A 25,803-nucleotide genomic window follows, 5' to 3' on the forward strand; every position below is an offset into this window, starting at 1 on the left:
TTTTTGGATCCCATGAAGACATATGTCAGACTTTCAGTATTGCAGATGAGAAAAGATTCTCTGTCCTTTCCTTATTCTTTCTCTCTGTTCTTCCCTTCTACTTTCTTTTTTCCTTGCTCCCTCCACTCTCTCCCTTTAGTTTTCCTTTTTCCCTCTCTCCCTTCCTTCTTTCTTTTTTTCCTTTCTTCCTTCCTTCTTCTTTTCTTCCTTCTTCCTTTCTTCTTTCCTTCTGTATTCCCTCCCTTCCTCCTCTCCCTTCCTTTACTGAACTATTTAAAAATTAAAAGGCTCACTAAATGATAATTTGTCATATGCTGCTTAATTAATAATGCATTTTGGTGGAGACATTAGTGCTTAAGTTTTTCTATTTCTTTAGGTTTTTTTAATCCTCATCCCTGGTCTAGACTAAATATTTCCTCTGAGACTACCTGGAACTGAAGGAGTTACTGTGACAAGTGCAGGGTAGCCAGATGGTAACACATAGCATACCCCCCCCCACTTACCACCCCCAATTACAGCTCTAAGTAGGAATGCTGACTTCCCTGTTACTCCCTGTGTGGGAAATGTGCAAATCTCACCATGTGCTCCTGTAAGGCAGGAATGATTCAGAGGCAGCACCAGTCTCTTGATTAGATCTATCATTATTCATTTCTCTCTGTCCATTAATACTTTAGAACCTGGGAATATTAGATAGGCTAGTTCTGTTGTCATTTTGTGCTAAATTCAGTCCTAAGACCCATGTGTATTAGGTTAGGGTGGAAATAATTCTGAGAATACTGAAAGAATATATGATTTTGTCAGCATGGGGAGCCCCTACCATGGGAACTATCTCCCAAATAATAATTATACATAACTGTGACTTAGTAGCTAAATCCTAGGGAGTTGAGTCACGTACTGATGGACAAATCTTATCCATTAGAAACTGTTTTTGAATGCAGGCCTTCCCAACCCCAAGTCCTGTACTCTATCCATTATACCATACTGTCTCTGTGTTAGAATCATTCATTCATTCTTCCACAAAAGTTATCTTCTGAAGCCTCTATCAGAATATAAAAGCTTCCATACAATCACAGAGTCTCAAAGTTGGAATGGACCTCAGACACCATCTGGTCCAATTTATTTTTGAATAAGAAACCCTTCTACACTGTAACTGGCAACAGGTCATCCTACTTTTGTTCAAAGGCCTGTAATGAGCACCAACCTATTACTATTTCCTCCAAGGAGACATTTCATTTTGGATAGTTGTAATTGTTTAGAAAATCTTTTTAGACATCAAAGCTAGATCTTCCTTTTATAACTTCTACCCATCGCTAGGCATTCTGCTCTACAGAGGCAAGCTGAACAAGTAGACTACAACATCTCTTCAAACTATAAAATTCTATACAATTTAGTTTACTATTCATAAAGTACTTTGTCTAAGGCACAGTGCTAAGGAGTATGCTAAGCATTGTGCTGAGGTTCACTGGACAAATCACTGGGAATTGAGTTCAAATTTGCCTTTACATAGTTACTAACTGTGTGACCTACCTAATTTCTGTCTGCCTTAGTTTCCTCAACTGTAAAATGAGCATAATAACAATAATACCTACTTTGTGGGGTAAAATAAGATCATATTTATCACAGTGCTTGACTCAAAGTGGATGCTAAATAAATGATATTATTATTTTCTAAATGGTTCAGAATTCTGGGTCTGGAGTCATGAAGACATGAATTCAAATCCATCTTCAGATACTTACTGTGTGATCCAGGAGCAAATTACAACTTCCATTAGACTCAGTTTTCACAGTTCTAAAATGGGGTAATTACAACAATTATCTCGTAGTGTTATAGTGAAAATGAAATAAGGTAGTACTTGTAAACTGCTTAGCATAATGCCTGACATTTACACAGGAGTTACATAAGTGCTTATTCCCTTCCCTTATGCAGGCATTATATAAATGTTTATTCCCTTTCTTATATGTAGTTATATAAATACTTATTATCTTCCTTTATCTAGGGATTATATAACTGCTTATTCCCTTTCTCTCTAAACACAAAAGATACTGAGAAAAAACAAATACATAGTAATCACGTCTCTCTTATGTCCACTTTTCTTTAAACAAAACACCTCCAGTTTTTTGTTTAAACAACCTTAACTGATGTTATTTTAAGACCATCACCTGGAGTAGGCTCTTCTCAACACTGAGGTGATTCTGGCCAGTTCCAATGGTCTTATGATGAAGAGAACCATCTACACCCAGAGAAAGGACTGTGGGAACTGAGTGTGGACCACCACATAACATTTTCATTTTTTGTGGTTGGTTGTTTGCATTTTGTTTTCTTTCTCATTTTTTTCCCTTTTTGATCTGATTTTTTTGTGCAGCATATTTGTGGAAACATGTATAGAAGAAATGCACATGTTTAACATATATTGGATTACTTGCCATCTAGGGGAAGGGATGGAGGGAGGGAGGGAAAAAAAATTTGGAATATAAAGTTTTGCCAGGGTGAATGTTGAAAACTATCTATTCATTTTTAAGAATATTTACTTAGCAGAAGGCAAAAGGGAAAATAACACTTACTCAATAGGCCACTGATTATTCTGTTAATAGTAAAAATATAATAGTGTACACATAAACCACTCCCTCTAACACATAGATTATCTATGGAAGAGAATGAGCACACATTTAACAGGAACTTATCAGGGAGACATATAAAAAGAATAAGTTATGTTCCAGGGCAAAGCATCAGACAGATGGCAGACCTTGAGTTGCTGGGTCTCTATAAAGAACAATATGAAATACCTGTTTTTCATTTTTAAAAATTGCTCTTCTTATACTTGTAGCTGTCCTATTGGACAAAGGCACTATTGTAGTGGTATACAATCATTCTTGACAGGACTCTGAGAAAGTATTCTTCTCTTTCAGGGAAAATTAGATCCCTTAAGTGAGGAACTTCCAGTCAGCACAGTTCCCAGCAAACAGCTGCAAAACCTTCCTCTAAGCTCAGGTCCCTTTAGCTCCTCTAAACCAAAATTTCTTAAACTATGAGTTGAAATCCTATATGGGGTAATGTAGCTGAATGTAGGTTAAAAAAAACTGGCAACAGTAAAAAGTTTCTGAATGAAATTACCAAAAATTATTTCAAAATCAAATGCATAATGAATCCAAGATGTTTCTGGCAGTGCTTGCCCATATTGCATTGCACTACTTAACTACAGCCTTGGTTATGAACACACACTATGCACATGTGCTTACCTAAATGCTGTCAGAAACAACTCGACTTATATTCGAGACATCATCAGGTAAAAATGTCTCTGGTGAAAAGGGATCATGAGTGAAAAAAAGTTTAAGAAGCCCTGTTTAAGTAGCTTTTCTCCTATTATCTTCTTCTTGACCCTGGGAAGTAGGTTCTATTATTATCCCCATTTTACAGCTAAGAAAACTGAAGCTGACAGAAATTAAGTGATTTGTCCAGGGTCAACTAATAATGAGTGTGAAGTTATATTTGAACTCATGTCTTCTTGACTCTAGACCCAAAGCCCTATAGGCTCTTCATGTAGCTGTATTTTGATGAATGGGAATCTAGCTCCAAGATGTAAAGGCAGCCAAGTAATGACAGCAAAGTCCAGAACGTCAGAAGTACAGCTAGAAGTGTTACATTCTAAAAGAAGAATAAAACACACAGGAAAGTGATGGCCAGGGATGAGAATTTGGGTCTAGAAAGTCACAGGGATTATGAGTAGAGTTATAAGGTAGTCTGTATGATAGTATTGATTATTAGTTGAGAAAAAAATGGAAGTTGAGGATGGAGTTCAAGGGCAGCATCTTTGTTGGGCAGGCAGAGGAGTAGGTAATTTGATGGTATATAAACAAAAGTCTGAGCACAGTAAATAGTGAGTTACTCACCAAATAAGAGCTCAGCATCTGGGTCACAATTAACTCCTCCAGAGATGGAGGTGGAGAAAACATATATGGTCTCTGGAGACCTTGGTCTAGAGCAAAGGTATCAAATCTTCACCTTGCAAAACAATTTACAGATATCAAATTAAATTATAATCAGGAAATGTTTAACAAATATAATATAATATAATATATTATGTTATATAACACAAATAAATATAATAAATAAAAATATAATACAGAATAGATTACATTAATTTGTGGTTTTCACAGCCCTCAGGAATCACTTTCTATTTGAGTTTAACATCACTGGTCTAGAGAGTTATTGTTTCTGATAGGAGGAAGGGAGACAGTAGTAGGGAAAATGGTGAGATACCTATGCTAAGTGGGCTCTGATGTGAAGTATAGTTTAGAGCCAGCTAAATATAAAGAATTGGGCAACTATAAGTCGCTAATCCTGGAGTCAGTAGAGTCGAGTTTGAAATCAACTTCAGACATCTACTAGTTGGGTAATTCCAGGCAGATCACTGTTTGCCTCAGTTCCTCATCTGTAAAATGAGAAACAAATGGCAAATCATTCCACTATCTTTGCCAGAAAAAACCCAAGGTCATGGGGAGTTGGACACAACTGAATATGGGATTGAGTGAACAAGTCAGGGCAGATTTACTAACTGTGTGACAATACCAAAATTCATTTTTCCCATCTGAAAAAAATGAGAATTCTTATAGATCTAGCTCCCAAAATTTTTGTCTGAATCCTAATTGTTCTAATATTGAGGCCTTTGGTCTGTCACTGGTTCAGGTTCACTGTTTACCTCACATATCTGTACCACCTGGCCTGTGTTTGGTCTCTAAAGAAAAGATTGAACTCCATTATAAGGATCTCATAATATGGAAAAAGGCTTGCCCATCTGTGGAATCTGTCATTATTACTTTGTGCCTTTAGAACTAGCACCAAATAAAGCAACTGCTAGAGAGCTGGAAACAGACACATATGTCAAGGTCTAGAGGACCACCAATAGTGTCAAACTCAAATAGAATTGGGGACCAGTGATCCATACTTAAATGATCCCAGTAGGCCACCTATTATCTTAGTTTTAAAACAGAAAGTTATCTATAATTTATTGAATTTTTATTTCTTTTGTTAATTATTTGTTACACATTAGTCTGTTAAATATTATTAATTTCATTTTAATTTGATTCAGGAATGTGTTTAACAGTTTTATCTTACATCTATTGGTGACTCCAAGAAGAGAAGGAGCTTTTGTCACATGAAAAAAAGCAAAAACCATTGAGAAAGTAAGACTGATGAACTGAGATACAAGGAAGTTGCAAGAGAAGGACTGGCTGAGGAGCAATGAGGCACAAGGTAACTGCATGGAAGAGTCCTTTCCCCTTCCCTGATTGATGAGTTCCTCCTGGATCTTCCATTTTGAGGAGGGACCCAGGCCTGCCATCCTTCTCTCACTTCCCAATTTGTTTCTGTCTTTCCTGATTTCTACACCACTATGGGTACTTTCCTTTCCTTTTCCCATTTTCACCTCCATTTTAATCTCTCTTTGTATGTTGTCTTTCTCCATTTGAACAGGAGTTCTTTGAAGCCAGAGGTTATCTTTTTTTTTCTTACATTTGTGTCCCCAGCCCTTAACACAGTGCCTGGCACATGGTAAGCACTTAATGAATACTTATTGTCATACCTTGCTCTGAAGGACCTAATTAGAGCAGAACAATCTTCAGATTATCTGATACTTTTTCAGAGGGCCAAAGAAAACAGTTCATCACAGGGAACTTTGAGAAGGGAAGGAGGATGAGGGCTGTCTTTCCATGCCTTTATAAGATCTGGCAGCCTTTGGCAGCCAAAGACAAAGGGACCGAGAAGTAACTGGAGACTTGAAGCTGAAGAGACTATTCAAGCCATGGATAGAATTGCCTTGATCATGGCTTGCCTGTGCCTCTGGACCTCCACTGCTCAGGAGGATGGACAGTGTCCAGGTGAGTGAGATTTCCAGATGGAGCATTAAACTGCTGTTCCTTCCTGGATCTAGTCCTGAGGGACCCAGAGATGCATTCTCCTCAATAAATGTCCTGCTCTTTCTCATTTCTCTTCCATCACCTCGTGTTCACTGAGGAAGGGGAGCTATCTCTTCTCTCCAGTGACCTTTTACTCCTTCCCTTTCTTCCCAGAACTTCTGTGTGCAGTTAGATAGTGCAATGGTTAGAAAGACTTTGAGTCAGGAAGACCCGAGTTCAATTTCTGCCCTAGATATTTATTAACCATGTGACCCTGAGCAGATTGTTTAATCTGTTCTCCCTCAGTTTCCTCATATGTAAAATGGGAATAACAATAATAATAATAATGTTTATTATCTTAGGCTATTGTGAGGATCAAAAGAGATTGTGTGTGTATATATATATATATATTGCTTTGCAAATCTTATAGCATTGTATAAATGCAAATTTTTCTTAATATATAATTGTTTCTAGACATGTTTAGGAGGATCTATGTATAATAAATAACTGAGAACTGCATTGGAAAGAGCTCTGGGAATCAGAAGATCCAGGTAATAGCCCTCTTAGCACTATGTGGGTTCCCTATGGAGCAGGACTTGTGCCCTCCCAGGTCCTCTCTCTAGGCAACAATTTTCTTTCTTGGACTTTGTGAAACGCCTTGGTTTGGAACCCTCCAATGAACCCATCTTAAAATTTTGTGTATTATTTAGTAGGCAGCAGCATTGCACTATTCTCTCTTGGAATGGCAGACAACTTTTCTAAAGTTTTAATATCCTTCAATGGTGTCACAGTATTCTATAGTCATCAGATTTTAATAATTTATATTTATATAGCAAAACATTTTATGTATGCAAATATAGAAAATGTATATGTTGTAATTATGTATATATTATAATGTAAATTTTATATACACATGTATATATATATAACATATATATGCATATATATGTGTGTATATATGAAATTTCATGTGATTCTCTGGAAAATGGGTATTATTACCCCATTTTATAGATGAGAAATTGATCTTCAGAGAGGTTAAGTGATTTGCCCATGATCATATACCTAGGGTCAAAGGTAGGATTTGAATGGGTTTCTCCTGACTCTAAGCTGATAACAATATACTTAAGTTAAAAACTGTGGTTTGAGACCCCATATGGGGTTGTGTAAGTAAATGTGGGATTTGTGGGGAATTTTGGCAATGGTAAAAATGTATCAAATATTCCACCAAGATTTAATTCTTTATTTAAAAATAAAAAGCACATTCATCTCATTGCATCTGTCTTTAATAAATGGTAAAATTATATATATACATACCCAATAATAGTTTTAAAATAAATTTCTTTATGATTTATTTTAAGTACATTTGATTTATATTCCTATGCTATATATTCATGTATCTGGGGAATCACATAAAAATTTCTCCAGCAAAAAGAGGTCTCAAGTGGAAAAAATTTAAGAAGCCCCACAATATACCATGCTGCCTCTTATACCATGATATCCTACTTGGACATCACCTCTTTGAGACTATTTATTTGTGTGTAGAAGTGTAGATTATATGTCCTGGGAATCCTGACAAAATCAACTTTTCTCACAGCTCTCTAAGAAAGATTATTGTGTAACCCTAAAATTGGATGGATGGAAATAGGAATAAAGTAGTGTTGTTACTGGAATGGTTTGCCATTTCCTTCTCCAACTCCTTTTTACAGATGAGGAAATTGAGGCAAACAGGATTAAGTGACTTGCCTGGGGTCATACAGCTAGTCTGAGGTCAAATTTGAACTGGGGAAGATACATCTTCCTGACTCCAAACCCAGAACTCTGTTTACTGTGCCATCTAATAGATTAGCTCTATTAGGTTTATCTCTTTTCATCTAATTCCAAAAGTTTCCATGGGTAAGTACTCATTCTAATTCTTCCTCCTTCCTCCTATCCCCTCAAATTGCTTAGGGTCATTTTGACAAGGATTAATTACCTGTACTCTGAGCAGTAACAATCCAACTGAGCTCTGACTGATAGTGAAACTTGTCCATAAAAGATTACTTTACCTTTCTATTTTCAGATTTCTTTGTAAATTAAGAATAAATTTTCTATCTTTTGCTAAACATCACAAGAAGCCATTCCTCACAGTTCCCAAGTCCGAACTATGAATATGCTTTGACTTTTGGTCCCTTCTGCTTTTAGGTTTTATAGACCCTTTAGAAAATACCACTCTCAATGGTGTGTGTGTGTGTGTGTGTGTGTGTGTGTGTGTGTGTGTGTATGTTTGTGTGTCTGTGTCTGTGTTTCACATCCAGCAGATATCAAGATTGTGGGTCTTGGGGAGTCTGATAAAATGGTTGTACTCCGAGGCTGCCCAGGACTTCCTGGACCCCCTGGTCCCAAAGGAGATGATGGAAAGCAAGGTACGTGTCCATACCCTATGGAACCATAGGATTTGCTTGATAAAGAGTTGGAGTCAGTTACAGAATACTGACTCACTTAACATAAAATATAAAGCTGGGAAAAACTGAGTTTCATAGGCCATAAGCTGTGCCTCTTCACAAGTTATCAAGAAAAAATAAGTATCTTTCAAAAGTCCTTTTAGAAAATAAATAAGTTCTTAGTTCACAAGTTCATACTTCAGCATATATACCCAAAAGATTGGGGTTCTAGTCTGGGCTCCTTTATTGACCTCTTGTGGGACTTTCAGCAAGTCCCTTCATTTAATTTTTTTGTATTTCAGTTTCCTTGTCAAAGGATGACAATGCCTTCTCTACTTCCCCCAAACAGCTATTGTCCCCCTCTGTACATCAAGATTTGCCAAAACTTTCCAACTGGATGTGATATCTTTCACTCCTCAAAACCCAGAATCCTCACTGCTCCCACTATTTTAATTGTAATTACCAGTACTATTGTCTTATCTCGTTATTCATGGAAAGATGCAGGAAGAGTGAAATATCTGCTTATTCATCTTTGTTTCCCTCCCACTTCTGTGATATGTATTAAATGCTCTGTTTGTGGATACACACAGACAATACGCTTATTACCATTAATAGTTCTAACATTGATACATCAAGGATCTGTGAGTTTTGTCAGTCACTTGCACCCATTTTTGTGGGGGGAGGCAGAATTCTACGGCTCTTTATTAGGTCAGTTCCAGGTTTCAAAATACTGAGTCTTTCCCTTCTTCCACTCTCATCCAAAAAAGCAAAATTGATTGGAACTCTCTATTAACTTGCCTGAGGTTTTGAGACGTAAGTGACTGGACTTGAAGCCAGGTCTTCCTAACTCTAAGGCTTTATATTATATTACAAAGCCTTCCTAGCCATCCTAATCATCCACATAATTAATATGAAATCTTTGATTCTCAGACCACAATCCATGACTCTTGAAATGCTGTTTAGTACTTTAAGTATGAAAAAAGTCATTAGTCCTAAGAAAAAATAAACATGAATACATGGCTTAAATTAATATCTTACCTTAGTAGCCCAGACATGTTGGTGCTAGTTTGAACTAATATCATTATTAGTAATGGTGGTAGTAGAGGAAGTAGAAGTAATAGTAATAGTAGTACTAGTAGTAAGAATCATAATAGTAACATAGAAATGGTGGTAGTAGTAATGGTAGTGACAATAACAATACTAGTGATAGTAAAGTTAATAGTAGTAGTAGTAGTAGTACTAACAGTAAGAATCATAATAGTAACATAGTAGAAATAATGATAGTAACAGTGGTAATAATGATGGTTGGTTGTGCAAGGGCTAATGTCAAAGAATTGTCCATGCACATGTTTTGAAAAATAAAAAGCTTTAATAAAAAAATAATAGTGATAGTTGTGACAATAATAATAATAGTGATAGTAAAAGTAGAAATACTAGCAACAGCAGTCCTAGTAGTAGGAATCATAATAGTAGTTATAGTAATGGTAGTAGTAATAATAGTAATGATGGCATTAGGTAATAGTAATAATCATAACTGTAATAGTAACAGAAATAGCAATAATGGTAGGAATCACAGTAGTGGTAGTAATTATAATATTAGTTATAATCATAATACTAGTAGTAGTAGTAAGAATCATAATGTAACCTAATACTCCTGATAGTAGTAATAATAGTAGTGGGGAAGAGTTAGGGGAATTGTTGTGGTAGTAATAGCTGATATTCAAAATATATTTTACAATTTATAGAACCTTTATATACATGATCATCCTCAATTCTCACAACTTTGTGAGGTAAGTATTTTACACTACATTATGATATAAGTTGCACTAATGCAAAGAAAACTAGTCTCAAAGACAGGAAGCTCAAATTCTGTCTCTGACATCGATATCTGTTCTGTCACTCAGCAAGTCCCTTGACCTCATTATGTCTCCAAGATTTTCTCTAACACTACAAATGCCAAGGTAGCTGCAGAAATGTTTTAATAGGAGTTTTCCTCATGTAAAGTTCCTTATTCCAATAAAATCATAGATCTGATCAGAAAATAAATCTCTCCACTGAAGTGCAGAGAGATAACAATGACTTACTCCAAACCACACAGTATATGCAAGAACAATTCAAGAAATTGAATTCAGGTTTATAGGACAAAAATCCAGGGCTGAAATAATTAAGGTTGGGCTAGACTCTATTTTAGATGGTATATGTAACAGGAGTTTTAGGAAGGAGGAGGAAGAGGGAGTTAGGATGAACTGAAGACTCAATGTTTGACAAGTGGTGGCTGTAGCAACAAGGAAAGAATGCTGGCTTTGGAGACTGAGGATTTGATAATCTGGATGACTGTGGGTGAGTAATTTAACCTCATTCACCCAGACTAGTTACAAAATGCAGTTGGTTTTGTGTGGAAATGGAAAAAACCAATGATAATCTCTCTGATGGACCCTGACTCCATATTGTAGTGCCACATGTATAATCCTCCATCTTGTTTTGCTGCAAATCATCCCTGGGAAACTAGATGGCATAAGTTATCTATTGTTTCATAAATGCAGATGGATGTAATTAATCAGCATCTCTCAATTCTGGGGGGAAAATCCCCACAACTATCTACTTGCACCCCTCCCACCTTCACCAAAATATACTCTTTCCCTTCCCAACCAAGCAAGCCTTCAACTTTTTCTTCAATCACAAAGCAGATTACCTAATTTTGTATCCTGGTTTATATGCTGTTAGTTGCTTTCTTTTAATTAATTGTTCTTATTTGATTAATTGTTACTAGTATATAAAGATCAGTCTCACTCTTTATTTAGACAGACTGGTTAGTCCATTGACCCCTTTATTATATCTGTTTTGCTAATAAATCATATAGCTTGGATTGCCTTTCCTCAATTATTTTAATTTATAAACCACAAAGTCTCATTTTCCTTAGCTGTAAATAAGAGGAATAGAATTGTACTAGATAACCTCAGAGTCTCTTTTCAACTCTACAATCTTATAAACTAGGAAATATGTGGAAGTGGGTGGGGTTTTGGGGAAAGGGGAGTCAGTGAAATTCAAGTTAAATGTTGGAGCTTATTATCACCATTCCCATCTTATTTGTATCTACAGGGGAGAGAGGACCCCCTGGGATTCCTGGGCTGTTAGGAGAAAGGGGTCCCAAAGGTAAGTAATTAAAAGGAAATCAAAGAACCCCATGGCTAGAATCTTCATGCCCAGCTAGAACAAGAGCAGCTCCCCGAAGGCTCTATTCAGTGTGCTGCTCATTCCTAAAAAAGCCAGTTTCTGCTATCAGTCAGGAAACTTCTCCTAACTTCCATTTCCTAGACTCAAAGCAGTGCTGATGGCAGGACCTACACTTATATCACCTCCTTCACATTTTTTCCTATCTGAACCTTAAATCAATATTGATACTTGAGTTATTAGTACATATGTAGGAAGAACCTGGGGGTGGATGCATAAGTATCTTGACTTTCAACCAGCTAATTTGGTTTTCTTCTCACATATAGGAGACAGTGGAGAAATTGGCCTATGCAAGACAGGTGACTTTTCCTGATTCCTATTATCCCATCTGATTTTGGACCATGATTTGGGTATTGAAAGATGGGACCCCAAGTTGATGGGAGGGTACAATCAAAAGATCATTTGAACCTAGTAGTTTTATTGAATCCAGATCCAGGTTGGTTTAGTTTCCCAGATTCTGAGAGTCCTCCTCTCATCTATAACTCCATCAGCAGATTATACAGGATGTCTCAAAATTTTCAGTTCAATATTAAGCCTATGTAAGCTAGGCATAAACTAAGACTTTTGAAAAAGTCTGTACTTTTGGAGAAAAAAAACAAAACCAAAAAAAGCCAAAAAATGAAATAAATCACAGAGAAATTATTCAGGACAACATAAGGCATTAATGTGAGGCATATGGTGTAGTAAATGAACTCAGGAGGACCTAGATTCAAGTCTTTCCTCCATACATACTGGAAGTGTGACCACATCATTTCTCAATTCCCAGGAAATCCTCTAAGAGTAGTTACAGATCTGCATAGCTTGAGTTTCCTTATTAGGGCTTCCCTTCACTGATAAAATTTCAGTCCATAGGCATTAAAATTTAAATGTAATGAATAATATGGGAAGAGATAAAACAACTTGGATAGTTTACAAAAGGGTTGATGGACTGAGTTACAATGACTTAGAATCCAGTTTTTCTATTTATCTAGAAACAGGTGAGATCTAATTTGTTCTCACAAATAAGAATCTACTCCCTATTGTTTTTTTAATTTTCCCATCTCTTTTTCCAGGAAGTCGAGATTGCCGAGAGCTGCTCAGCAAAGGGAACACCCTGAGTGGCTGGTACACCATCTACCTCTTTGACTGTAAGCCTATGACTGTATTCTGTGACATGGACACCGATGGCGGGGGATGGATTGTGAGTATCAGCTCATCACAGATTAGCAGAGTAACCCTGTGGAAAAAACCCTGTGGAACTAAATTCAAGCTCTGGTCTTGTCACCAATTGTAAGACTGTGCAAAATTCCCTTCCCCTAGCTGTGCTCAAGCTTCTTTGTGATCTATAAAATTGAGATGTTGGACTGGGTGATCTCCAAGGCCTCTTCCAGAAGTGACGTTAGATAATTTTTCAGTGTGATTCTCTCATTCTCCCATAGGTGTTCCAGAGACGGGTAGATGGCTCTGTGAATTTCTTTCGGGACTGGGCTTCATACAAAAGAGGCTTTGGCAGTCAGCTGGGGGAATTCTGGTTGGGAAATGAAAACCTTCATTTATTGACAACTCAAGGTGAGGGTGTGAAGGAGGACTCAAGTCTTTTCCCCTAGATCACTACAGGCACTCAGTGCAGGCTTGGGACTCCAGCCCCAATTAATTCCTACCCCGTTTTTCCTTCTCTAAAATAAATACATACCATCCTTCCCCATCACATATATACCTGCCCTATTGGACCTTGGAGAATGCCCATATGAGGCTGGATATTCCAGAAGGGGCAGACTGAGGATACTACTAGCCTGAAGGCAGTGGTTAATAGAAATAGAATTAAATAGTATTTATTAAGCCAGATGAGCAGCTAAGTCCTGCAGTAGATAGAGTACAGGCCCTGGAATCAGGAGGACCTGAGTTAAAATACAGCCTCAGACATTTATCATTTGTGTGGCCCTGTGAAAGTCACTTAACTCTGTCTGCCTCAGTTTCTTCATCCATACAATGAGCTGGAGAAGGAAATGGCAAACCACTCATATCTTTGCCAAGAAAACCCCAAATGGGGTCACAGAGAGTCAGATAAAACTGAACAACAATAAGGAATCCATGGGGCACTGGGCATAAATTTCTACCAGAGCCACTGTATATAGGAATTCACTTCTGGAGATACCAGACAGATTTGTGGTTTGGGAAAAGTTCGTGCTCAAACCTTTTCAAACCCTTCTCTCACAGAAACCTTTGAGCTTCGGATAGATCTCACTGACTTTGATGAACGCCACACTTTTGCCAAGTATAGATCATTCCAGATTGCAGGGGAGAATGAAAACTACAAGCTGATCTTAGGAGACTTTGTGGAAGGTGATGCAGGTGAGTCACAATGGGGCTCTGGTCATACAAGGCCACTGGGACAATGAAGCAAAGGAGAACTAGGAGACAAACTGAAGCAGAGATGTCATCTGATGAGACATGAAAGCTGGAAGGGACCTTAGAGCCTAGGATATGGAAGCTAGAAGGGACCTTAGAACCCAGGATATGGAAGCTAGAAGGGACCTTAGAACCCAGGATATGGAAGCTAGAAGGGACCTTAGAACCCAGGATATGGAAGCTAGAAGGGATTTTAGAATGCAAGCTATGGAAGCTGGAAGGGACTTTAGAACCCAGGGTATGGAAACTAGAAGGGACCTTAGAACCTAGGATATGGAAGCTAGAAGGGACCTTAGAACACCAGGATATGGAAGCTAGAAGGGACCTTAGAACACAGGATATGGAAGCTAGAAGGGACCTTAGAACCCAGGATATGGAAGATAGAAGGGACCTTAGAACTCAGGATATGGAAGCTGGAAAGGACCTTAGAACCCAGGATATAGGAACTGGAAGGGACCTTTAAAACTTAAACTGTCAGGGATGAAAGGAGCATTAGACATCTTTAAGTCTAAACTACTAATTAAATACATATGTGGAAGCTGAGATGCCATATTTCTATGGCCTTAAGGGAAGTCTAAGATGAGAGAGTTAGACGGGGGCCGGTTCATGGAGGACTTTGGATGCCAGGATAAAGAGATTAACCCTTACCATGTGTAAATGTTGGTCTAAATTGTTTTCTTTGCAGGTAACTCGCTGACGTACCATAACAACATACCCTTCTCAACGAAAGATCGAGACAATGATTCAGATAACACAAACTGTGCTGTTAGCTACAGTGGAGGCTGGTGGTACAAAAATTGCCATCTGTCTAACCTGAATGGCTTGTACCTCAAAGGTCCCCATAACAGTTTTGCCAATGGGATAAACTGGCACTCGGGCAAAGGATACAAGTATTCCTACAAAGTGTCTGAGATGAAGCTCAGGCCTACTTAGCTTGTGGGGAGGTCCAGGACATTTCCCAGGGGAATGTTGGACTAGCAGAGGCAGTGGCTGTATCCACCTAGGAGGAGACAACAAGAGTTCCAATCTCAGATCCAGAGAGAGGTTCAAAGAAATTCTTCTTGCATTTTTGTCATGATCCCACAGTTCTCTGGCTATGTGATTTGGGGCAAGTTCTAATCTTTCTCAACCTCAGTTTCCTTATCTGAAGCATGGAAACCATAATTCCAGAACTAACTCATCAACTAACAGCTATTTCCTATAAGCCTCAAAGAGAAAATATGTGAAATCATCTTGTTTTTGTCAGTGAGGGATATAAATGAGAGTTATTATTGATTTAATAGCAGGGAAGATGGAGGATAGAAGGAAAAAATCATCCTTGTGGCCTATAAATGAATGATATTAATTATTAAATTAAAATTTCAACCTTAAATAATATTCCTCCTGATGGAGGAGAAGATGAAATAATGCTAATTTTCTACAATTGTGCTTACAATTATGAAACTTACAAATTTAACTTTTAGGAAGTATTTTTCCATGAATTATGTCAGATATCTGAATTAAGAGGTAAGAAAAGAATGATTTCTCTTTGACATGTAGCACAGTGAATATATGAAGGTAGACTTGGGGGTGGGATTCATGAGTTCAACTTCTGCCTCACTTATTTACTAGCTAAGTAACCTTGACTTCACTCAAATTCAGTTTCCTCATCTATAAAATGGGAATAATCATAGAACCTGCTTCCCAGATTTGTGAGGGGCAAATGAGGGCAAATGTACAATGCTTGGCACTAAATAACACAGTAATCAGTTATTATATGTGAGAAAAATGAGCCCAGGAGGTAAAAGTGATTTGTCAAGTCCATGCCCAGGGCCTCCTGATTTTCTTACCTATTCCTTTCCACTGCTTATCAGAAACCACCTATGACAAAGGGCCAAACTATCCTGTTAACCTCTCCCTGGGCATTCATTTGTTTACTGGTCAGTGAGGATTACTCCTCACTGTGGCGAACAAGAGTATGAGCCCGAGTGCTGTGTGAGCAGAAAGTTCATGGCTGGATCCAGAAGCAAGGCTTCTTTCTGGCTTGGGAAAGAACTGGTGCCTTCACCTCTGGCTGCTGAATTCTGCCAGACAGTCTATTTCCAGACTGGAAAAGGTGCCACTTTTTACATCAATACTCAAGTAGAAGTGAAAATTGGCAGTTTCACCCTTCCACCTCTCGAACAGCCATTTTTTTCTCTCTGGCCTCAGTTTGAAATTTTTAATCAGCCTTGATGAAGACTGAACTAGTCACGGAGAATGCTTTTTAGCATAGACATTTCGTGCTGGAAGAGATTCTAATTCAACCTCTTAATTTTACAGATGAGGAAATTGATACCTAGAGAAGTATAGAGGCTAAAAACAAATTAGTCTGACTCTGAGCACAATGTTCTCTTTCAGAAACTGCAGGTCCATAGATTTAGAACTGGAGGGTCATCTTCATTCTATAGATGAGCACCCTCAGGCCCAGGAAAAAATTTTAAACGACTAGTCCAAAATCACCTAGATGGGAGAGCTGGGAATTTCTCCCGCCATCCAGCATGCTAAATGGCCTAGATCTCTCCCCGGTGCATTAACCAGTCTGTACTGTTGCCATCATTCCCCACTTAGACTGCCTGTCTTGTGTCTCCCCTCTTTGACATATCTTCACATAGCTGTCCCTACTCAGAAATTGTCCCCATGGCTTCCTATTGCATCTAGGACAGAACACAAACCTCTTAATTTGGTCCTTAAAACCCTTCTCTGGCTGGTTCCAACCTGTGTCTCTGGTCTTTTACACATTACTCTCCCTGTGGAAGATGTCTTCTTTGGTGTCCACACAAGCTATTTTCCCTGCACTTCCTCCTCATCTTCACTTTTTTTAGAAGCCCTGGCTCTCTTCCAAGCCCTGCTAGATTGTGACTTGCTACAAGAAACCTATCCTGATGCCCCAGGGGTTAGTTCTCCTTCCTCCAATTACTTTGCATATACTGAGCTTGTAGTTTCTATTTACTTAAGTGTGTATATACTGTTCTCCAAATAAAATATTAGCTCCTGGAAAAGAAGGGACTTTGTTTTGTCTCTGTAACCTGAAACACAATAGATACTTCATAAATGCCTGTTGAGCAAGGGCTGGGGGGCCTGGATAAATAAAATATCTTTCCCACAATGCCTGAATTTCACATTAGAATTGTTCCTTTGGGTTAACAAATCATGTCTCTGGAAGGCTCCAGGTGATTAAATACCTGAAAGCAACTAGGTGGTGTAATAGATAACAGATAATAGATAATAAATTGAGCTCTAGACAGAGCACTAGACTTGAAGTCAAATCTGACCTCGGATACTTGTTAGCTGTGTCACTCTGGGAAAGTCATTTAACTTCTATCTCAGTTACCTCATCTGTAAATGAAAACAATAAAAGCACCTGTTTCATAGAAGTTGTTATGAGGATCAAATTAGATATATTCATAAGGCTCTTAACATAATATATGGCACATTTTATTGTTTTGTCATTAAATCATTTCTGACCCTTTCAGGATGTTCTTAGCTGGAATACTAGAGTGGCCATTTCCTTCTCCAGCTCATTTTATAGATGAGGAACTAAGGCAAATAAAAGCAAGTGACTTGCCCACAGTGTCCGAGGCTAGATTTGATCTCAGAAAAAATGAGTTTTCCTGTTTCCAAATCCAGTATTTTATCCATCTCATTGCCCAATATATGGCATATAAATGTTTATTAAGTGTTTATTCCCTTCCCCCCTTGCAACACAAATACTCAAATAGATGTTTGATTTCACTGATTGGGAAGTTCCTCCCATTGTTACAAAGGAAAAGCCGTTTTTTGTCCAGACCCTCCATTGTATTTACCACACAGAGGTCCTCAATGTGCTGATGGTCTGCTTTAATGTTTCCTGATATTATGGAACTACTAAGGGGAACATTCTGGCTCTGTCATCCCTAATTTTTGTCACAGGACCAGTTCATATTTTGTTATCTCCATCATATAATTCCTTGATGACATGTTTTACTCTTATTGTTCTGAATTTTTTAATAGTGTTACATGTTGCAGTATTTTCATGCCCACCATGGGCTTTGCTATTGTTCTTGGAAACATATTAAATTTTAATTCTTTGGGGATCATTGTATTCCATGTCTTCCTGCCATACAGCTCACCGTAGAAAGTTGTTATTAAAAATACGAGCTTATTGTAATAGGACACTTGAATCTTTAAATGAGATCTGCAGTTTCTAGAAGGCAATCTGATCCACTCTCCTCCTCCTATTCAATTTTGAGCCTAATTTATTGTCCATCTCCTGTCCCAGATATATACACTAATAGGTAAATTCTATAAGTTTTCCATGGAAATACATGTTGAAAAATGGGCCACAGAGACATTCTTCATTCCTTTAGTCTTTCTTGTGTGGCTGGACAGACAATATTACTTCAAGTAACTACAGATCTTTTCTAGGGAAATCTACAATGTTCTAGGGATTAAGGAAATCAATACAGTATCGTATGCACACAGGATCATTCAGAGGATCCCTCCAATCACATAAACCTGGAAGGGTGATTATAATATAATTTTTTTCAAGTTTTCTTGGAATGACTAATTATTTTGATAGGTGAAGAGATGACCTTGCGCTTAGGAAATTATAGTAAGCATGTCAAAGTTGGAGAGATTCTTAGAAATCTTATGGTCATCAGGTCAAAGATTTAGAGACAGAAGGGACCTCGGATGCTATTTAATTCAAATACTTCATTTTATAAATGAGGAAACTGAGGTCCAGAGAGGTCAAGTTATTTTCCAATGACCATACAAATAGTAAGCATATCAGAGAGCATTTGAATCTGAGTCCTCTGTATTGGAATCTTTACAAATTGTTAACTCATTAGAGTTGATAGAGACAATAATTATCTGATTTAGCATGGTTCAGTATGATTGATCTGATCTTACAAGGAGATGTTTTGGGCCAGAACTTGAAACAAAGTACTAAGTGGAACTAATTGATACAATGCTTGTGATCACACCTTTACTCATTGGAGTTTACAAGTATGGGGGATTCACAAAGTTAACTAGAAATACTAGAAATAGTCCAAAAGGAATCCATTGTCTATTTGTTTATGTGTCAGGAATCCGATAATTCCTGTAAGCTCTGAAGTACTGCAATAGTCTCATCAACAATTTTTCATCTCAGGGAATCCAATAATTCTTGCTGGTTTTTCAGGAACTGAAAGCTGAAGATTTTAAAGTTCTTTTAACAGTCTCACTGTCAGCCATGCTCTTTCAGTGTCAGATGTTTCTTAAATCTTCTCCTTTGTTTTGAAGTTTTTCTGCTTTTCTGTTTCTCTCTCTGATGGACAAGGCAAATACGGCTCATTGGCATCCATCTGATTCCTTCTCCTCCTGTGGAAATACAAGCAAACCCTCTTCCCCAAGCAGTTAACCTAATTCCCTTCTATTTACCACTTTTGGGATTTCTCCTCATCATCATCAGCCTGGCAATTACATTGGAGCTGTTTGCACTGGACACAGCCCTGTTGGGTTAAAAGGCCTGTAACCTCCCCAACTGTAATCCTGATTGCTTTTCTGTTGGTTGATGACATCAGAGCCCTGAATTTCTAAAGACTCTCTGGGTGTTACTTCAGCTGCCATCATGCCCCATCTGTCTTTTGATTGCTATGTAGGAGCTGGGCCCTGCTTCTCAGTTCTCTGGGTCAGTCTACATTCAGAGGCCCAGTGAAAGCCTCGGTTGCACTTTGGACATGGGGCCTTGAAGCTCTTAGGGCCAGAGAGCACTCTGGGAGGAAACCCATAATCCCACTCTCATATCCCACAATCTCACTCTCGGAGAAGGAGCACAAATAGAGCTTCAGGGAGCCAGTCAAGTGAGTTACTTCGGAACATTGCCAGGAATCGGAGAGGAGCACGCTGGGAGAGCCAGAAGCCCTCTCTCACAGGTAAGAGAGATCCATTCCATTTTCCACCTTTGTGCTGGCTGGAGGCTGAAGGGAGCAGAGGCAAAGGACTAGCTGTAAGAGCTCTTGGAACCAAGCAGAAAGACAGGCCTCTAAGAAAAACTAACCGGGCTATTTTGAAAGGAGAAAATAAACGTTTGAACTTTTATCACCTGGCTGCATTTGGAGTAATCATTACTTTTAACTGAAACGAAGGCTCCTCCCCGAGAAACCTGCTCTTTCTCAGAGAGAACCATTATATTTTAAAAAGAAAAACACCACACCTCTGAGGCAGTGCCCTTGAGTTGTACCACAATTTCTCCTCTCCCTTTACATTAGTTAGTTAGTGACAAGCACTAAGTGCTCAACTCTGCATCAGGAATAATACCAAAAAAGGCAAAAATATGATTCTTATCTTCAAGGAGATCATGTTAGAGAGGAAGAAACATCCTCAGATAAGGAAAAAGGAAGAAAAACATAGTAATTTGGAGAGGGAGAATCCTGAATATCCAGGCAGAGGAAGAGAACATGGGAAGCTAAAAAGGGAAGGGAAATTATAAAAGTTGGGAATGTAGAACTGTAGGAATATGTTTAAAATGTGGAGCCATGGTGAGGGTCAGTGGGAAAATCCCTTTTTCAAGTGTCAGCAGACTTCTAGTCAAAACTCTGTTGCTAATTAACTGTGTGATACTATGCAAGTCATTGCCCTCTCTGAGCTTCCTCTGTAAAATGAATTAATGAGATCAGATGGAACCATCATATCATCAGAACTCTCATTCATGATGCTCATTTCCCTCCATGTTCACACTCTACACTAACTGCTTTGTTCCAGAGCAATACCTCCTCTTAAGAAAGTTATATCCTTTTTGCCTTCTTTTTATACATGTCTTTTCTTCTTAAAATGTAAATTTCTTGAGAATAAGGACAAAATTATTACCTTATTTTTGTATCCCTAGCCATTTAGCACAATGTATGACACAAAGTATTTAATAAATGTTTTATTGCCTATCTAGCCATCTATCACTTATCTTTCATTTACATATCCATCAGTTATCCATCTATCATTTATTTATCTATCCATTCACCAATTATCTATCTATCATCTATCTATCTATTTTCTGTTTTAAGATCTGTTCCAAAAAACATTCTATTATTCTAATTTATTATTTTGCCTCCAACCAGTCCTTGGCCACTTTCAGTAAACTTTTTTTCTTTTGGCTCTCCCTCCTGCAACCTGATCTCAAAATGTCTCAAACAAATTAATGGTAGCAATCATTGAATATCAATCACTCAGTCAACCAAAAATATCCATTGGATAGCCCTGGGCATTGACTATGCTGTGAAGAAGATGGAAGAAACATAAGGCATTATCCCTTTTCTTGTAATTTCACAATCAGGAGATGGAACATACATTTATCTGAACAAGCATTTAGTAACACATATTTTGAACAAGGCAATTGGTCTAGGCACTGGGAATACAAAATGTAAAAAAAAAAATAGAGATAATTTCTACCTTGCAAGAGTTTACATTGTCCGGGGATTTGGGATACTATAACATAAACACAATATGATACAGGTAAGGTATGATTGAATAAAGAAAAAATCAGAGGGTTCTAAAAAAGAAAAATGAGCATGGGGAACATTTTCAACTAGAGAGAAAAGGGAAGATTTTATATAGGATGTGGCAACTGAGATGAATCTGGAAAGACCCAAAGAAATCTGAAAGATAAGGTTAAAGAGGAACTTAATTTTAGACATTAAGGATTGCTTGCACAAACATACAAAGGTGATGAATGTTAAAGAAAAATAATATTTTTAGGATACAAAGTATTCTAAAGTAGAAATATGTGATTGGTCTAATCTGAATATTGGGAAATATTAAAGAATAATATAATTAGATAAGTCAGATAAAATAAATAAATATATAAGACAGAAGTGCCAAAGCAGATGTCAAATGAGCACTATAGATCAATAAATTCAGGAGTTCCTAGAAGAGAGATAAGATGAAGGTAGGGATGTTTGGCTCAATCAGTTAGACTTAAACCACTGTCAATAAAATTAAATTTCTGGATGTTCTGTGTTATTCCATATAGTGCAAGATACTCAAAGACATTCTTCAAAGGGTCCCTCCCAGGCATTTGAAGAAGAGAATATATATATGCTGTGTTCATGTTTTGTAGAAGGAATATTAATCTAATTATAAATAGGTTAATTTGATAGGTGCTTTGGGCATATTGGGATCCTGGGGAAATGGAAGCCACCAACCTATCTGACTAGTTCTAGATATTGGCTAGAAGTCCCTTTTGTCTGAGTAACTTAATATTCTCCAACGCCCTCATACTACTTCTGAGACCTTATTAGAAAAGGATTCCCAGAATTGTCATTTACTTTATAAAAGTCTCTGGACTATGACATTCCAAGCCTTCCTCTTCAGAATGTAGAAGCTGATAATTCTTGAGTGATCTTGACTTTGGCTCCACAATATTTGAATTGTTTCTTTCTGGCAGTTTGCACCTGGGAACTCTGAAATTTGACTATAGTATTCTTTATAGTTGCCATTTTGAGATCTCTTTCAGAAGACAAGTGGTGGATTCTTTCCATTTCTATTTTATTTTCTGGTTCTAGAATATCAGGATAGTTTTTCTCAACAATTTCTTGAGAGATCATATTTAAGGTGGGTTTTCTGTTTGTTTTATTTTGTTTGTTTGCATGGCTTTCAGATAATCCAATAATTTTTCAATATTACTCCTTAATCTATATTTTAAGTCAGTTTTTTCCCCAATGAGATTTTCCACATTTTCTTCATTTTCTATTTCTTAAATTTTATTTAATTGTTTCTTCATTTTTCACAAAGACATTAATTTCTATCTTCTCAATTCTAATTTTTAAAGTATTATTTTCTTTATTGAACTCTTGTGCTTCCTTTTCCAATTGACCAAGTCTACATTTTAAGGAGTTCTTTTCTTCAATAAATTTTTGTATATTTTTCCGATTCAGTCAATTCTACTTTTTAAAGCATATTTCATTTCCTCAGATTTTGTGCCTCTTTACTAATTTTGTCTATTTTGTTTTTAAGGTATTACTTTCTTTATTATTTTTGTGCCTCCTTTGCCAAATTGATGCTTTTTTCATAATTTTCTTGCATCATTGTCATTTCTTTATCCAATTTTTCCTATGCTTCTCTTATTTGATTTTTTAAAAACTTTTTGAAACATTCCAGGAATTCTTTTTTGAACCTGAGACTAGTTCACATTTTTCTCTGAAATATTGTATGTAGCAATTTTATTTTAAATACCATAGTATCTTTCTATGGTTAAGATCTCTTTATTTTGTTTGTTTGTTCATTTGTCTAGCCTATTTTTTGGCTCTTAACTTTATATTTAAGTTGGTCTCTGATCTTGGGATGGAGGGTGAACCTTGCAAACTGCAGGAGGTTTTTTTTGCAGCTGTTTTTAGAGATTGTTGTGGGGGTTTGTAAGCTTTCAGTTCTTCCAATTAAGTATGATCTAAGGTGAGGAAAGAACCCGTATAATATTTTGGCCAGTTGTCCAATACCCTTGCTAACTTGCTAAAAGTTCTGCTGATGATGATTCAATTGCTCCCAAGGTCTGTTATTACTTTTCTGTTATATGGTTGGTACAGGCACAGCCTGCCCTAATCTGTTATCTACTCTTGCCCAGGTGTAACAGACCTTTCCTGCTGATCTTCTGAGTGTCTTAGACTAAAAATTGTTCTCTCCATCCTTTTATGGGTTCTACTGCTCCAGAATTTGTTTTGAGGAATTATGTAAGATTTTTTGGAGGCTTATTTTGGACACCAAAGACAAGTCTCTGCCTTTTCTCTACAATCTTAGCTCCATTCCCTTCGCTCCACTCCCCAGGCTGGTTTTTTTTGGAGAAGAAGTTTATATAAAAGATTATGCATTATATGAAAACTCCTTTCTGCAATGGGATGGATACCCAAATTTAGACAGAAGCAATACAAAAATTCCTGGTATTGCTAATATTCATTGGGATATGCTGTTACATATTTGATATTATATGCTTTTATCATGTGTTCAGGGAGAACTTTTTTTGGCTACTTCATACTGATATTTGAGTATTTTGTATAGTGCTGCTTTTATTAAACTATGTACCAAGCAAAAATAATTGAAATAATGCCCAATGTATGCAAAAATACCTATCTTGGGTATAATAGTTTATGTAGAATCTTCATAATCCTTGTCCTTGATTCTCTGAATCAGGTACCTAAGCATGATAATTTTACATTCAGGCAAACATTTATGAAGCATTATCATATATAATTGATCATAACATTTTGATTCTTCCTATGAAATTTTTTTTGGAGACTAGATCTTTCTAGCTTGCCCAGATTGTAAGTGCAGCAGTCACTCACAGTTCCAATCAAACTGTTAATTGGTATGGGAGCTTTCATCTGCTTGGGTTCCAACATGGACTGCTCTGTGTCCCTCCTTAGAAACTGTACTCCACATTCCCATTAATCTTTCCAGAGAGCTTTCTATATTTGCTCTGGACAAACTGTTGATACCTCATAGGCTTTAGTCATCAGAATTCCTGAGCTCAGTCTTCCCAGTATCAGGAATTACTGGTATGAGATAATATGTCAAGTAGTTCTTGATACTTTCAGTAAAATTCTAATATACATGTATGTTTAGGATGTCTATGTATTTATTTATATGTGTGTGTTTTTTCTGTCTGTAAATCTCCCTACCCCACTCTCTAATGAATATTAAAATTCTTGAAATTTAGGTATTTATCTTTTTAAAAAAGTTTTCTGTTTTCCAAGCTTTGAGCATTAAGCCTTACATATATCAGATGCTTAACAAAAATTTGTTGAATTTCATTGAAATCCAATTTCTTGACTTGTGGTAGACCTTGTAAGAGAAAAAAGTGTAAGAGAAGGTATTCTGTCCCTCCACACTTCATTTGATATAGTTACAGAAAACCCAAAATGTAATCACAGGGTGTTAATGAGGTGTTAGACTAACTGATCCCTTTATGAGGTGCCAAGATTGTCTGAGCAAATAAATTGCCCATGCCCATGAGCGTTTTAAATAATAGAGAGGGCAGTCAAGGATTATAGCAATTGCAGAGTGAAACGATTGTAGGGGAGGAGGGGATTTCTATCTCCTTTTCTTTTCTCCCTACCCTCTCCATTAGATCCCTAGCAATCAAAACTTGAGCTGTGGGGAGGATTAGACCCTGGAAATCCCACCTGAAGACTCTGAAGAAGAAACGGACTTCTAGGACCTTGGTACTAGGACTTATATTTTTGACATACATGTATCTTACAATGTGCAACTCACAATAGTACTTTAAGTTTAAACTCATTCAAGAAAGGATGCTGGGTATTTTTAGGAGGGTACAACCTGACATGTAATGGGGAAATATTTTGTAGCTATTGTTCTTTCTATATCAGTAGGGGAAACACCTTTTAAAAGAGTCAATATGTCTGGTTGATTTTTAATGAGAAGCACACAGGTTGGGGCTAATGAGCTGCTGTACTAATAGTAGCTAACCACAGGATTATCCCAGACCAAAGCAATAGTCACCTTCTGTGGAACTAAACTTGTAAATAGGAAAACAACTTGAAGGGTATAGTCTATCAAGGATGTCATATAAGGATAAATAAGATAAATACATATATACAACACACACACACACACACATATATATATATATACACACACATATATATACATAAACACTATCTCTACCTATTTCCAATGCTTAATTGTTGTCTTCTTGGGGTGGTAAAGGAGAGAAAAGAATAAAGTAAAAATTGCACAGCAGAGAACAAAAGAAAATCTACAAAGAAGCCAAGAAAAGATGGATTGTTCTAAACACAATTGTTATATAGGCTTTCTTGAAATGGAAATTTATTGCTTTGTATTTTGAATCTTCTCTCATGTTCTGTGCATATGGTAATGTTTTTCTTTTC

The 25,803-nt window shown here is 37.1% G+C and overlaps 1 protein-coding gene across 1 annotated transcript; it reads left to right on the top strand.

The window, feature by feature from the left end:
• Positions 1-5,797: 5,797 nt before the first annotated feature.
• On the top strand, positions 5,798-14,863 carry FCN2 (ficolin 2). The gene is made up of 8 exons (XM_051973919.1): positions 5,798-5,873; positions 8,186-8,293; positions 11,411-11,464; positions 11,809-11,841; positions 12,595-12,722; positions 12,961-13,090; positions 13,739-13,873; positions 14,616-14,863. Exons 1-8 carry the CDS (start codon positions 5,798-5,800, stop codon positions 14,861-14,863), a joined length of 912 nt encoding a protein of 303 aa, XP_051829879.1.
• The last annotated feature ends 10,940 nt before the right edge of the window (positions 14,864-25,803 follow it).

The sequence above is a fragment of the Antechinus flavipes genome, chromosome 2 (genome assembly GCF_016432865.1).
Source record: "Antechinus flavipes isolate AdamAnt ecotype Samford, QLD, Australia chromosome 2, AdamAnt_v2, whole genome shotgun sequence".
Classification (NCBI taxonomy): domain Eukaryota; kingdom Metazoa; phylum Chordata; class Mammalia; order Dasyuromorphia; family Dasyuridae; genus Antechinus; species Antechinus flavipes.